The sequence below is a fragment of the Barbus barbus genome (genome assembly GCF_936440315.1).
Source record: "Barbus barbus genome assembly, chromosome: 48".
Classification (NCBI taxonomy): domain Eukaryota; kingdom Metazoa; phylum Chordata; class Actinopteri; order Cypriniformes; family Cyprinidae; genus Barbus; species Barbus barbus.
Genome location: NC_136726.1, coordinates 23,398,875 through 23,414,885, shown reverse-complemented (window position 1 = coordinate 23,414,885; position 16,011 = coordinate 23,398,875). Strand labels below are relative to the sequence as shown.

At 34.0% G+C, this 16,011-nt stretch overlaps 1 protein-coding gene across 1 annotated transcript in view; it reads right to left on the bottom strand.

The window, feature by feature from the left end:
* LOC306866276 (A disintegrin and metalloproteinase with thrombospondin motifs 20-like) overlaps positions 1 to 14,738 on the bottom strand; it is a 34,501-nt gene extending 19,763 nt beyond the window's left edge. Inside the window, exons 1-3 of the mRNA XM_079411368.1 lie at positions 14,445 to 14,738; positions 13,016 to 13,359; positions 3,078 to 3,222 (exon numbers count right to left, since the gene is read on the bottom strand). Coding sequence (XP_079267494.1) covers positions 3,078 to 3,222; positions 13,016 to 13,359; positions 14,445 to 14,538 — 583 coding nt within the window. The 5' untranslated portion in view covers positions 14,539 to 14,738. The remainder of the gene's footprint in view (positions 1 to 3,077; positions 3,223 to 13,015; positions 13,360 to 14,444) is intronic.
* Between the last annotated feature and the right edge of the window lie 1,273 nt (positions 14,739 to 16,011).

Sequence of the window (16,011 nt, the reverse complement as noted above, 5' to 3'; positions counted from 1 at the left end):
ATCACATCTGCACAATAGAGATGCGGACGCTCCTTTAAAGGAAGATCTCACCCCAAAATCAACGTCGGCTCACTCTAATGAGCTCCAAAAACCATTAAAACACCATAAATGTATCATAACCAGGGGCAAAAATGAACTATTTCATAAGAATAATTATTAAAAATGTAAATTAATGAAATTTTAAGACGGTCCACTTCATGCTGCACTTTACAACACCTCTTGTCAAATAACAAACTGCTTTAATAAATATTAGTCTTGGGTAATATTAGCAGAGAAACTAATTATAATCACATAAATGTATGATATAACAATAAAAATCTAATTAAAAAATAAATAAATAGTAAAATTAAATAAAAACATAAAACAAAGAGCAGTACAAAAATAAATAAATTACTGAATAGTAAATAAACTAATTTGTTAAAGAATAGAAATGTGTTTAATTAACAGTAAATAAGCATATAAAAATCTGAAAATAAATAATAAATGGTAAACGGTACAATAAATTAAAATGAATATTAAAATAAAACAAATGAAAACGCATAGTAGATCAAATAAATTATCCATAGATAAAAACAAAAAAAGGAGCAAATTAAATAAAAATATACAAGTTTTTAAAATAAAAATGTATAGTAAAATTCAAATAAAATTAGTTTAATTTTTAATATTTTATATATATATATATATATATATATATATATATATATATATATATATATATATATATATATATATATATATATATATATATATACACACACATTATTATAAAAATTATAAAGCAAGTCTCAAATATTTAAAATTAAGATTAATTTTAATTACAATGGGGCATTTTTGCCCCCATCACCTTGAATTCTGGGGACATTTTTCTTCATTTTGGTGGCATTTTTGCCTCAACCCCCATTAATTTCCGATCCCTGATCATAACAGCAATTCATATAACACATGCATTATATTTCAGGTCTTCTGAAGTTTGCATAAACCCACATTTAAGACATTCAAAAGAACTTACAGCCTTACAGAAAATAGCACACAAGTCATATAAACCAATTAAAGAAGCATAAAGGACTGAATGACACGAGGGTGAGTAAATGATGACAAAAATTTGATTTTGGGTGCATTATCACTTTAAAACCATACTAAATGGGGGTTACTAATAAGGTTGGTTATTCCAGCTAATTGTCTGATTAATGTAAGTCAGAGTTGTGGAGCAGCTGGAGTTGATTTATTTTCATTAGATGAAGAATTCCAATAAGCGGCTCATAAAGACGATGTTAATCCGCACAATAACAGCGATGCCAAAGCACACGCCAGCACACTTATAACGCACCGCTGAGAAGACAAACACTGACTTTCCACAAGCAAAGCAAGAGAGCTGCACTGAAAAATAATTATTACTGTGAATTTAACGGTAAATGACAGTAAATATGCTACAGTAAAAACCTGTTAAATGGTTAACTGTAAGTTCCCTTACTATATACAGGTACATCTAAAAAAATTAGAATATCGTGAAAAAGGACAATATTTTTTGTCACTCGTTTCAGAAAGTGAACCCCATATATTATATAGATTCAATGCACAAAGAGTGAAATATTTCAAGCCTTTATTTCTTGACATTTTGATGATTATGGCTTACAGATAATGAAAACCCAAAATTCAGTGTCTCTGAAAATTTGAATATTACATAAGATCAATAATAAAAGGCTATTTTAAACAGAAATGTCAGGCTTCTGAAAGGTATGTTCATTTCTATGCACTTAATACTTGGTTGGGCCTCCTTTTGCATGAATTACTGCATCAATGCGGCGTGGCATGGAGGTGATCATGGGGGTGTCTCTCATCTTCCTCTTGACAATACCTCATAGATTCTCTATGGGGTTCAGGTCAGGCGAGTTTGCTGGCCAATCAAGCACAATAAGACCATGGTCATATAATTGCATTGTCCTTGGAGCGGACCTGACTTACATTTCACTGCTGGTTATACTCTGTATAATTGTGTATGTGACGAATAAAAATCTTGAATCTTGAATCATTGAACCAGCTTTTGGTACCTTTGGCAGTGTGGGCAGGTGCCAAGTCCTGCTGGAAAATGAAAACAGCATCTCCATAAAGCTTGTCAGCAGAAGGAAGCATGAAGTGCTCTACAATTTCCTGGTAGATGGCTGCGTTGACTGTGGACTTCAGAAAACACAGTGGACCAACACCAGCAGATGACATGGCAGCCCAAATCATCACTGACTGTGGAAACTTCACACTGGACTTCAAGCAGCTTTGATTCTGTGCCTCTCCACTCTTCCTCCAGACTCTGGGACCTTGATTTCCAAATGAAATGCTAAATTTACTTTCATCTGAAAAGAGGACTTTGGAGCACTGAGCAACACTCCAGTTCTTTTTCTCCACAGCCCAGGTAAGATGCTTCTGACGTTGTCTCTGGTTCAGAAGTGGCTTGGTAGCCCTTTTCCTGAAGACGTCTGAGCGTGGTGACTCTTGATGCACTGACTCCAGCTTCAGTCCACTCCTTGTGAAGCTCTCACAAGTGTTTGAATCAGCTTTGCTTGACAGTATTCTCAAGCTTGTGGTCATCCCTGTTGCTTGTGCACCTTTTCCTACCCAAATTCTTCCTTCCAGTCAACTTTGCATTTAATATGCTTTGATACAGCACTCTGTGAACAGCCACAGCTTTCAGTAATGACCCTCTGTGACTTACCCTCTTTGTGGAGGGCATCAATGTTCATCTTCTGGATCATTGCCAAGTCAGCAGTCTTCTCCATTATTGTGGTTTCAAAGAACAAGAGATACCCTGAATTTATACTGTATGGATGGCCATTAATTGAAACTCAAATTTAAATATTCTAATGTTTTGAGATACTGATTTTTGACTTTCATGAGCTGTAAGCTCTAATCATCAAAATTAAAACAAAAAAACTTTTGAAATGTTTTACCTTACATGTAATGAATCTAAAATATATGAAAGAAAAAATGAACTTTTTCACAATATTCACATTTTCTGAGATGTACCTGTTTTTTTTACAGCATGCGAATGCATTTGCTGAAGGGATTAATGAAGCTGAAGCGTTTACCTGAGGCGCTGCATGGCTGAGAGTCATGTGACTCATGTCTGTAGAGCAGGTGAGGTTTGTTGTGCTCTTCCTCATACTCGTCTCCATCAGCGCTCAGCAGCGGCTCCAGGAAGAACTGACCGCTGTGTGTCGTGAACGTGCCGATCTGAAGAAAAATACCACACAATCACCGTCACGTTTGGTTTAAGTGATCAGACGTGTGATTTTCACCTGGGAAGAACACACCTAACAACACTGGCATCTTTTATCAAATGGATGTTCCTGCTGTTTTATAAAACCATTTTATAATATCCTGTTTCAGTGATTTTAAGATGACCCACTTCATGCTGCACCTAGCATTTTTGCCTGGAATATTGCTTTAATAAATTATTTATTGGGTAATATTTACAAAAAAAAAAAGAAAGAAGCAAATTTCTGAAATAACAATAATAATCAATAAAAAAGAACAAATAAATAAATATTTTACTAATTAGAAAAACAAAATATAAATTAATATTGCATTACAATATATTACATTTAATTAAAATGAAAACAAAAATAAAATTAATAAAAAATAAATAAAATAATAATTAAAGGAATCACCTGCAAACAACTGAAGAAGGCTACAATCACTAAAAATATAATAACACTAGCCTATATAATTAATAAAAAATTATAATAATAAAATAATTATAATTAAGTAAATAAATAAATACAAAATTAAAATAAAGGTAATAAAAAATATATTAAAATGAATATTAAAATAAATTAATAAATGCAAATGTGCAGTAAAATAAAATACATGCAAAATTGCAGTAAGATAAATTAAATACACATGAATAGTAAATAAACTGAATAAAAAAATAATAGTAATATATATACACGTAAAAATATAAATGTTAAAAAATAAATGAAAATTAGCTAAATAAAATTAATACTAAAATAAAATATATCAATAATTAATAGTAAAATAAAATAAACATGAATAGTAAATAAATAAAAATGCATAGTAAATTAACAAAATAAAAAATCAATAGTAAATACAGTAAATGTAAATTAATTCATTCATTTAAAAAGTGAATAAATAAAAAAATAAAAATGAATAAATAAAAAATGAATAAATATAAAATAATAATAAAATAATTGAAAATAACAAATTAAACAATTTAAATCTATATTAAAATACTTGCGCAGTATATATTATAATACATGAACAGTAAAAATAAATAAAAATCAATGAATTAATCAAAATTAATATAAATTAATGTTGAATATATATTAAATAAAAATGAATAATAAATAATGAGGCATAATGACTGACAGTCACATAAACCCTTCTCTGGAATCATGGGCCATCATCACCACGGCAACACGTTCAAACACGGAATTCCACATTCCGAACGGGAGCAAGCTTTATGATACTGTACGGAAAACATCCGACAAAAACATACCAGCAAATAATGAAGTGGAAAAACGCTTGGGTCTGTTTGAGCCAATGGAAACATGTTTGACATAAACTCAATGAGTTTCCATGAAGACTGTCATTACACACTCGCTCAATGCTGGATAAACCGATCTGATTCTCCAGATCACAGTCTGCTATTCATCTGCCCTCAGAAACACAGGAGAAAAGGCCGTTTCTGTGTCATTTCTCCCACAGCGTGGCCTTTCAGCAAATACTGAGCTCATTCACTACATGTGCGAATATTTCATCAAATATTCATTATTAAATCGAATCAGTTATAGGGACAGATCAATCTCAAACGACAACTGAAAAAGGTCAAAATCATTTAAAAAAATCATAACAATAATCTGTGTGATTGATAAAAAAAGAAAAATAGTAATATAAAAAATACAAAATAATTAGTAAAATAAAAATAAAACAATTATTTCAAAATAATTAATATATAAAAATAAATCTTAAAATAAATTAATAAATAAATAAAAATGTATAGAAAAATTTAATAAATTATAATTAAATAAATAGTAAACAGCATACATGAAAATAATTAAAATTAATAAAATTATTATTAACTATATAATGAATAAATTATAAAATAAAAACAATTAAAGGATCAAATCACCCACAAACGACAACTGAAAAGTCACAAAAAAGGTCAATTAATAAAAAAAATAGTTAATAAATAAATAAATACAAAAAAATATTTTAGAATAAAGTTGATATATAAAAATAATTATTAAAATAAATAAATTAATAAATAACAAATGTATAGTAAAAAGATTATAGTAAAAAAAAAATAAGTACATTAAAATACTCTAAATGAATACAAATGAATGTTAAGTTACACAAATAATAATTAAAGTGTGAGCTCATACAAACCATGTTGCTATTAAATCAAATATTGACTGTTAAATCAAATCATGAACAATTAAAGGAACAAATCACCTACAAATGACAACTGAATACGGTCAAAATCACTATAAAAACCATCATAACAGCAGTATTTATGATTAATGCACTATCTTCCAGGTCTTCTGAAGTCATATGACAGATCTGTGTGAGGAACAGACTGGTTCAGAGACATGAGTACGTGTATGCGGTCTGAATGACAGCAGAAGAGCGTAAAAGCCTGACATTAAGAAGATGTCGCTCAGCAGAGATTCAGCAGGATATCTAGGAAGATTTCTGACAGCTAAACACATCCGATCGCAGCCTGAGGGATGGAAAGATGACAAAACGCTCCCTCACAAATCCCACAAATCCCTGAGAGTACAGTAGTGACACACTGTAAACACACACACACACGTTCAGACACGACCAACACACACTCACTAACCAGCTCAACAAAGGAAGAGCCGTGACACCGCAATAAATGATGGTAAAAGCACAGTATAGTACATGAGTTCATCTAATGAAACACTTCAAGAACAAGCCTGGAATCAAAACTGTTATAGAATTATTCATAAATAGATTACATGTTGAAAATATTAAAAGTCTATTTCAAGAATTGTTTTTAGAATTTTTGACAATTAATGATGATAATGAAAAACATTGTTTAAAAAGAAACAAAAAAACTGACATGTTTTCCAAATGCTCATTACAGTGATGCAATGACAAATGACTTTTTTAATGATAAAAAGTTCTTATTTCAAAAAGTGAAACTTTCATATATTTTAACTTTTTCACCATATTCTAATTTTCTGAGATGCACCTGTATATATACAGTCGTGGTTAGAATTATTGGCACCCTTGGTAAATATGATCAAAGAAAATAAACCTGCATTATTAATCCTTTTGATGTTTTTTTTTTTATCACAAAAATCGAACCTTTCATTGAACTAAAACAATTGAAAATGGGGGAAAATCTCATTGTGAAATAAATGTTTTTCTCAAATACACATTGGACACAATTATTGGCACCCCTAGAAATTCTTATGAGTAAAATATCTCTGAAGTATATTCCCATTCATATTCACAATTTTGAGCACTTCAGGGTGATTATGAACATGAAATTATCCAGCCATGGCTTCCTGTTTCACAGAAATATAAATAGGAGGGAAAACGAAGCCCAAATTCCCTTAATCATCCATCACAATGAGAAAAAACAAAGACTATATTTCTGATGTGCGGCAAAAGATAATTGAGCTTCACAAATTAGTGAAGTGGCTTTAAGAAAAGAGCTAGAGCAGTGAAAATCCCCATTTCCACCATCAGGGCAATAATTAAGAATTTCCAATCAACATAAAATGTTATGAATCTGCCTGGAAGAGGACGTGTGTCTATATCGTCCTAATGCCCGGTGAAGAGGAGAGTTTGAGTGGCTAAAGACTCTCCAAGGACCACAGCTGGAGAATTACAGAAAATAGTTGAGTCTCCGGGTCAGAAAACCTTTAAAAAAATTGTCAAACAGCACCTTCATCAGCACATGTTGTTTGGGAGGATTTCAAGAACAATTCTCCTAGCTCATCCAAAAACAAACTCCGGCATATTCAGTTATCAGACAGGACTGGAACTTCAAATGGGACTGGCTTCTATGGTCAGATGAAACTAAAAAATGAGCTTTTTATCAGCAAACACTCAAGATGGGTTTGGTGAACACAGGGATAAAAAGTACCCCATGTGTACAATGAAATATACTGCTGTATTTGTGATGTTGTGGGCCTATATTTCTGCTGGAGGGCCTGGACATCTTGTTTAGACACATGGCATCATGGATTCTATCAAATACCAACAGATATAAAATCAATAAGTGACTGACTCTGTTAGAAATCTTATAATGGGCCATGTTTGGATCCAACTGTACAATAATCCAAACAACAAACCTAAAAAACAACACAAAAATGGGTCACTGAGCACAAAACCAAGCTTCTGCTGGCCATTCCAGCCCTCTGACCTGAACCCTGTAGAAGATGAGTGAGATGAACTGAAGAGAACATGAAGCTGTGAATGTAAAGGATCTGGAGTGATTCTGGATGAAGGAATGGTCTCTGATCTCTTGTCAGGTGTTCTCTAACCTCATCAGGCATTATAGGAGAACATTTAGAGCTGTTAAACTGGCAAATGGAGGTTTCAAAAAGTATTGAATAAAAGGGTGCCGTTAATTGTGGCCAATGTGTATTAGAGAAAAATATTTATTTCATAATGATATTTCCCCACATTTTAAATTATTTTTATCCATATATATATTAGGGGTGGCACGGTACACAGATGTCACGGTTCGGTACGTACCTCGGTTCGGGGGTCACGGTTCGATTCAATTTCGGTACAACAGGGAAAAAAAAGACATCTACTTTGCTCAGTTTCTTTTATTTTGATGTGAAAATGCTAAATATTATTACATGTTATATATATAAAATCTGTTTTGTTTTCATTGTGAGTGTACACAAATAAAAGCAGACCTTTAACTACAAGCAACAGCACAAATAAAAATACAATAGAGTAAAGATACAAATAAAATAATCAGTGATTTTCAGGGGTTTTTTTAGGTACAGAAATTGAAGTACGATTAAAGTAATCAAAGGTAAAACAGCATTGCATATTTGACTGTATAAATTAAAGATTACTCTTTATTAAAGTTACAAAAGCGATTCAATCAAGAGCAGTGAGTGATTTCTTTGTTGTTGCTGTTTATTTAATATTAACTGTCACTTTAAGAGAAAGCACTGATACTGTACGCCCAGCCGGCTATGTCTGCTACAGGATACTTACCAACACGGGCATTTTGACAGAATTTTGTGTGAATTTATCCATTAAAACACAATACTTCAGAGAGAGCTTCATATTTGCGCGCGTTCTGAGGCGCAGGTTTGTGCGCTTCTGATGAGCGCACGCACAAATCTTCTCACTGCGCGCGCGAGCTCGCGTCCTTTGGCTCTTAAATATTTGAGCTGGCAAAGCTTACATGACTTTAGTCTAAACACCGATATCAACGTGTGCTGTTCAGGTCTCACCTGTGTGCGCACTATCAGCACCGGGTGATGACAGAATAAATGCTCATATTCCAGCATACGGCACTCGCATTGAACAAGAGTGAATGATTTGTCCACTTATTTATTTTTTTCTTTCTCATCGCTGTTGTTATAATGTACTGGGAAGCCAGAATGCGCATCCATTAACAGAAACATACATTAGCCGAACCCTATTTGTTTTACGTGTTATTTATAACAAACCACATGCAGAATTCAGTTGAACCGCGGTCCTAGCGCGTGCCGAACCGTGTGTGGAGAACCGTGCGGTTCGGTTTTTTTCCGCGAACCGTGCCACCCCTAATATATATATATATACATTGATTAATGTTCTTCAAGTAAAATATAATAATAATTCAACATTACTAAAAATACAAAATAAAAAATGCACTTAATTATTTTCCAACAATATGTGCATATTAATTTGTCTATCTAGTAAATTTCAGTTACTATATAATTATATACAGTTGCAAGAAAAAGAAAGTGAACTATTTTCAATTTCCTGTTTTTGTGCTTAAATGTGATTGAATGTGAAGAAATGTGGTTTAATCTAAAATTATTTCATATAAATTGCATTAAAAAAAAATAATAATAATATATATATATATATATATATATATATATATATATATATATATACACTAAATATAATTTATATAAATATAATATATTACCATTATAATTCAGAATCATATGACATATCTATTAAAATGTTTTGATGAGATTCACCCATATATATGTATATCATCAGAGGTCATGCGAGGTCGTTCAAAAGACATTCATGAACATCTGTACTGAAGGTTATTACGCTCATGTGGACAGATGCTGTCAACAATCGGACATCGTTAGCAGAGAGATGGAGAGAAGATCAGCGCACCTGAACATCAACTCATGATGGACAAGAACTTAATATCTTACTCTGTAACAGTTTCTGTGAGAGGATGGATTATGGGTCGGGATGACGGGGTCAGTAACATCACTGTCAGCGCAGAGGACCATGCTTCTCACATCCCACGATGCAATGCTTCTACCACTAAAATCTTTCCAAAACTTGGATCTGAATCTGATTTCAAAGCATGAATTTCAATTTCATGATGAGAAACTGTAACATGTAGCAAAATATGAAAAAGTTTTTTTAAATGCATGTCCAATAAAAAAAAATCTAAAACTAATTATGGCATCTTCTGGACACTTTAATTAAATAAATTAAACACTTCACTTTTAGCAATAATTTTAGATGTGAAACATCAAATCATATGGACAAATTACACAACAGACATCAGCAGATGAGTGCTGTCTATTATTTATGTAAATGATTATATATCTATTTCAAAAAGAAGGTTACAATTAGGTTAAAAGGCTAAAATGTAGCAAACTATGAAAACAATAAATAAAATGTTTACCTTATATATATACATATATATATTTTTTTTTTTGTAGCAAAATATTTTTAAAAATATATACACACACACACAAAATATTAAAATAAAATATTAAATAATTATTTAACAAATTACACCATTTTTAGTATTTTATTAAAAAATATGTTTAAATTTTTTTGTAGAAAAATATGAAAATACAAAATACAAAAAGCGAATAAATATCCAATTTTTTAATGTTAATTATATATTGTACACTTTTTTTTTTTTTTTTATCTTGTACATTTTAACAAATAATAAATAAATATACAAACAAACCTAAAAACAATTTGGCCTCCTTTGGCCACTTCAATAAAATGTAATTTTGACATAAAAATCTAAACTCTTCAGTTTTAGCAACAATTTTAACACACCAAATCAAAACAGCCGCGATTAGCAGCTGCTGCATCAGCTTTATAAATCTGCTGTGGAAAAATGTATCTGTCTAAACCTCTGAATGTTTGCATGTTGTGAAGCTTCCTCTGGCTGTTTACGACGGACGAAACACAACTCGTCTGACGCTCCTGTCATCCTCTGAGCTCTGAGCCGTGACGAACGACTCGATGACGACCTCCTGACCTCATCAGAGACTAAACGAGTGCCGTCACGAGGAGCGACTCTTTGAGTGGCCCGCTGCCCTGCGGCTACATTTACAGCCGGGGCTAATCACCTCCCATCACCTGAGATAACTAATTAACAGATGACCTCATGCAAATGGGTCAGGAGCACATCCTCAGCAAGAGCACAACAAAAGACTGCTTCCCCCCGAGGTCTATAAACAAGAGTGCAGAGCCACAAGAGGGTTAAACCAGTTAGGAAGTTGAGCAAACAGACTATATTTGAAAGACTAGATGGTGTTGGACAGCTGAGTGTCATATTTATCAAATCACATTCATTCATTCTGTCTCACACGAGTCAATTCTCCCATCTAAAATAACTAGCAGGGTAGTTTAAACACCTGCTCATGCTTCAGGCACGTTTCCCATCAAAACTAGAGAAGAATAATTTAAGTATACCAAATCCTAATCTTCACAGAAAGAACTAATCTTGTTGAAATTACCCTAATTATGAGTTTCCTTTTAGTAACAACAAAAATACAAAGTTATTACAAGTTGGAAACACTCAGACTAATCCCATTTAACCACTGTGACATTACAAAAAAACAACCATAACAGAACAGTTAGCAACCACTACACATTACCAGTTACCCAGATCTTTAACCACTAAACCCTCTAGTTAACTAGTTAACAATCCACCGAAGTCATTTCTCCCATTTAAAACAGCATTGCAGTTTAAACATCTGTTCATGTCTCAGGCACCTTTTCCATCAAAACTAGAGATCAACTCAACTAAACCAGAAAAGAAAACCTTTGTAGAAACAACTAGACCTAATGTTGAATTCATGTCAGAATTACCATAATTATAAGTTTCCTGCTAGAAAAAAACTTAAAAATAATTACCAGTTGGAAATGCTCTGGCTAAACCCAATTTACCACTGAACGTCTAGTTATCTGTGATATCACAAAAAGTTTTAGCAACCTTCTACATGTTACCAGTTTAGATCTTTAACCACTAAACTCTCTGTTTAACTAGCCCATGACACACTACTTATTTCTGCCATTTAAAACAACTCACTCGTCCACTCATGCTTCAGGCATGTTTTCCATCAAAACTAGAGAAAAACAACTCAACTAAACCAAAGTCTAAACTAGTCCTGCATTCATATTGGAATAACAATAATTATGAGTTCCCTGCTAGTTAAAAAGGGTCACATCTTTGTTCAACTCATAACTACATTAGGCAACGCTCCGAATAATCCCAGTTCACCACTGTCCTGTCACAAAAAGATCCAAAATTAAACTGTTACAAAACACTAAATATTATCTTTAACAAATAAACCCTGTTTATACTCACTAGTCCAGTCCACAAGTCATTTTTCTATCTAAAATAACTAGTAGTTTAAACATTGTGCTCAGGCATGTTTCCAGTCAACCCTTCTGTGGGAAGACTAGTTAAACTCAGCTAAACCAAAGCATAATCTTCACAGAATGAACTAATCCTACGTTCATGTTGGAATTATCCTTATTATGAGTTTCCCTGTAGTACAACCGCTCATGTCATGTTGACCTTGTAATTACAAGTTATAAATCCCAATTAAACACTGTCTTTAAACTCACTAGTCCAATCAATTTAAGGAGAATACCTCAACTACACCAAAGCCTAATCTTCACAGAAAGAACTAGTCCTGTGTTCATCTCAGAATTGCCCTAATTATGAGTTTCCTGCTAGTAAAAACCACTGATGTTACATGATGTAACCAACCAAAATGGAACAGTTAACAAGCACTACACATTACTAGTTACCACTAATACAGTGTTCGAGTAGAACCGAGGAGAATAACTCAACTAAACCAAAGACTAATCCAGCATTCATATCAGAATTACCATAATTATGCATTTGCCACTAGTAATACCACTCATGTCTTTGCTGAACTAGTAATTACAAGTTGAAATGCTCTGACTTCCCAAAAACTACCAGTGTTGGGGGTAACACAATACAAGTTACGTAATCAGATTACTTTTTCAAGTAACTAGTAAAGTAACACATTACTTTTAAAATTACAATGAAATATCGTAGTTACTTTTTCAAATAAGTAACCCAAGTTACTTTGTTTTCCTATTTATTGACTGACAGCTCTCTTGCTTATTAATTTCATATTTGGTGTGACGTTCGGACCTTACAATTGCCAAAAATATAACTTTTGGGTTTTTTGTTATTATAAAGCAAATAGACAAGCCCAGCCCAAGTAATAAAAAGTAACGCAAAAGTAATGTAATAGATTACTTTCCATAAAAAGTAACTAAGTACTGCAATTAGTTACTTTTTCATGGAGTAACACAATATTGTAATGGATTACTTTTAAAAGTAACTTTCCCCAACACTGAAAACTACCAAGAACAGAAGCAGCTTGACCAGTTACTAGCCTGGGCTGCGTTTCACAAAAGCATCGTAAGTCTAAATTGATCAGAGCTCCATTGGTGGCAATGGGTCTACGATGTACTTAAGCTTACGATACACAGTCCAGATCTTTATCCAGCACACTCTTATACTCACTAGTCCAGTGCAGAGGCTAAAGACGGCACGGTGTTCCCTGCGATCGTTGACATGTCCTCTGAAGAAACAGTGGCGCAGGTCTGCGGTGTCTCCGCGCTTCTCTTCCTCTCCCAGATGAAGCACCGTGTAAGATGGAGCAATGAATCCAGAATCAGCCGTGAGATTCAGGTGAAACGCCTGACCGAATGCCTCGAACCGGTAATGAGCCCTCGAACCCAAGACCTCCACATCGGCACTGCGCCTCCTCCTGCGGTAATGCAGCCGGTGCGGGAACGACTCTCCAAAATCATTCAAGCGCACCGGGGTGATGATCTCATACGCTGACAGCTGTCTGATGAAGCTCTCTGAAATCACATGAAGTGTTGGAGATGTTTCAGATATTTCATATAAAATCAGATATTATATGTGACCCTGGAGCACAAAAGCAGTCTTACGTAACACAGGTATATTTGTTGCAATAGCCAAATTGTATGTTGCATATACATTGTATGGGTCAAAATCATCCATTTTTCTCTCATGCCAAAAATCATTACGATATTAAGTAAAGATCATGTTCCATGAAGATATTTTGTAAATTTCCTACTGTAAATATATAAAAATTTAATTTTTGATTAGTAATATGCATTGCTAAGAACTTCATTTGAACAACTTTAAAGGAGATTTTCTCAATATTTAGATTTTTTTGCACCCTCAGATTCCAGATTTTCAAATAGTTGTATCTCAGCCAAATATTATCCCATACATCAATGGAAAGCTTATTTATTCAGCTTTCAGATGATGCATAAATCTCGATTTCAAAAAGTTGACCCTTATGACTGATTTTGTGGTCCAGGGTCACTTATACAGGTCACTCTTCTAAATGTGTGAATGTGATTCAGCAGATCAAGTCAGCTGGTGTTTTGGTGAGTTTTAGTGGATGTATGAAATCTCCTCAGGTTCCTCACGCAGGTGCAGAGGAACCACAGGTGTAGAGAATCATATAAACTACCAACATCATCCACCAGCTAAGCACAAACAAACACTGAAAAACCACATCTATTGATTTAGCATTTCAAACATGCAAACTCCTCTCTGTCAGAAGTGTGAAATGTATCATCCAATGCAATGACATGCAAAGTTTCTAGATACTTTTTGGCCACTGTATATAAGCTCAACAATATAGAGGTGCATAATACACTCCATACAGTTCCCAATCTTAGTGTCATTTAAAGTGACAACATGCAGAATGCAAAGCACACACATTTACACAATATATAATTCATTTAAACATAACGCTAGTTTGTTTAGATGCAAAACAGACAAATTGCTTTATAATGTCATAGAAACTAAAGCAAACTTCCAAAAGCGTGTATATAAGCTAATCGTTATGGTGCAGATGAGATTGACCGGTGTCTTGTCCGGTTTGTCGTGTATTTTGTGCTTGTCTTACCTTGTTTGTGGTGGAGTTTGTATGTTCGCGCGGTGCGTAAAAGCGCGGAGAGGTGCCACACGAGACCCAGCAGCCGGAGCGCAGGACCCCGCATGATTCCCCGGCGCGCTGCCTCTCGCTCTCCGCCGCTCCTCTCTTCGGTTCTCCGGGGCTGGAGCGTCTCTACCGGCTCTCCTCCTTCAGCTGCACCTCCTCCGACCCGCCGTCATGAAGTTAAAACACCCGCTCGGATCCGCTCATGTCGCGCACGGAGCCGCGGCTCTCTGTGCTCAATGTGTGCGCGCCGCACGGATCGGTGCCAACGGGATTTTTTTCGCTCCTTGGCTCTCCATAGGACACCCCCCTAAACACACACACACACACACACAGCAGAGGCTGAGGCACGCCCCCTACTCTAGTGCATGCTCCAAAGTCGACCACTGAATCACTTCACGTCACATGAAACACAACAAAGGATGGATACACTGACAGCCTTATAAATCAAAACTGAGAGAAAATCATGAGATGAAAACATTTTAATTCATCATTAATGAAGTAATTCTGTCAGAATGATTAATGTCAGTGCAGTAAAACACTGATGACTGCTTTATCTTTTTCCTGTGAATGTAAATTTGCAGTTAAAGGTCGTAAAAGACTGTAGCTCCTTCATTCTTCTGAGCTGTAAAAGCATCTTATGAGAGGAAAGAGTTATGAGATGATATGAGATGCATCCCAATGAGAAGTAAACACATCATTCATTTTCTCAGGGAAACTGATTTTTAACAATACCTGATAAAATGATAAAGACAGACGTGTTGTGAGCTCTAAGGTTGTTAATCAGTGGTCTACTCTTTTGTTGAAGCATCTGTTTGAATTAATTCAATTAACTTTTGAAATAATTGTGTTCAATAGGGTGCATAAATCCCACTCCCTTTTTCAGTGGCACTGGTTATGTAAGTTTCCCATTTATTTTTCTCATAGAAATTTTTAAAAAAGTCTAAAACCAGCCGAGGAGAAACACAACATTACAAACTTTCATTTGAAGCAGAAAACTACTTGAAAATCAGACAAAAAAGATAAATATAAGTGAACTCAACGGCTTTAATGAGGGAAAGAACTACAAACCCATGATGCACTGCAAATGACAATCAAATGAAAAACAATGGAGAAATATAACACTTTTTACACACACACACACAAATAATGAAGTATATTTTAAAGTAGCAAGAGTTGATTACTTCACAAAAGTGGGCGGAGCTAAAATAATCTCAATGCAGTTTGCTCGCTGCTGACTCCCTGATTGGCGGAATTTTCTGGACTGCATCATGGGAAATGTAGGGTTTTCTTGGTTATTTTTTAATTTTTTTACCACAAATTCCTCTATTAAAATCAATTATTTTTAAAAATAAATTGAATCAACACAAGCAGATGGGATCTACAAAAGCATATACGGCTGATTAACAATCTCAGAGCTCACAACCGTTCTGTCTTTAATGGTTTATCAGTAATCGTTAAAAATCAGTTTCCAATGTAGAAAACGAATGGTGATTTTACTGTACTTACAGAACGGACTGCGCATTATAACAAA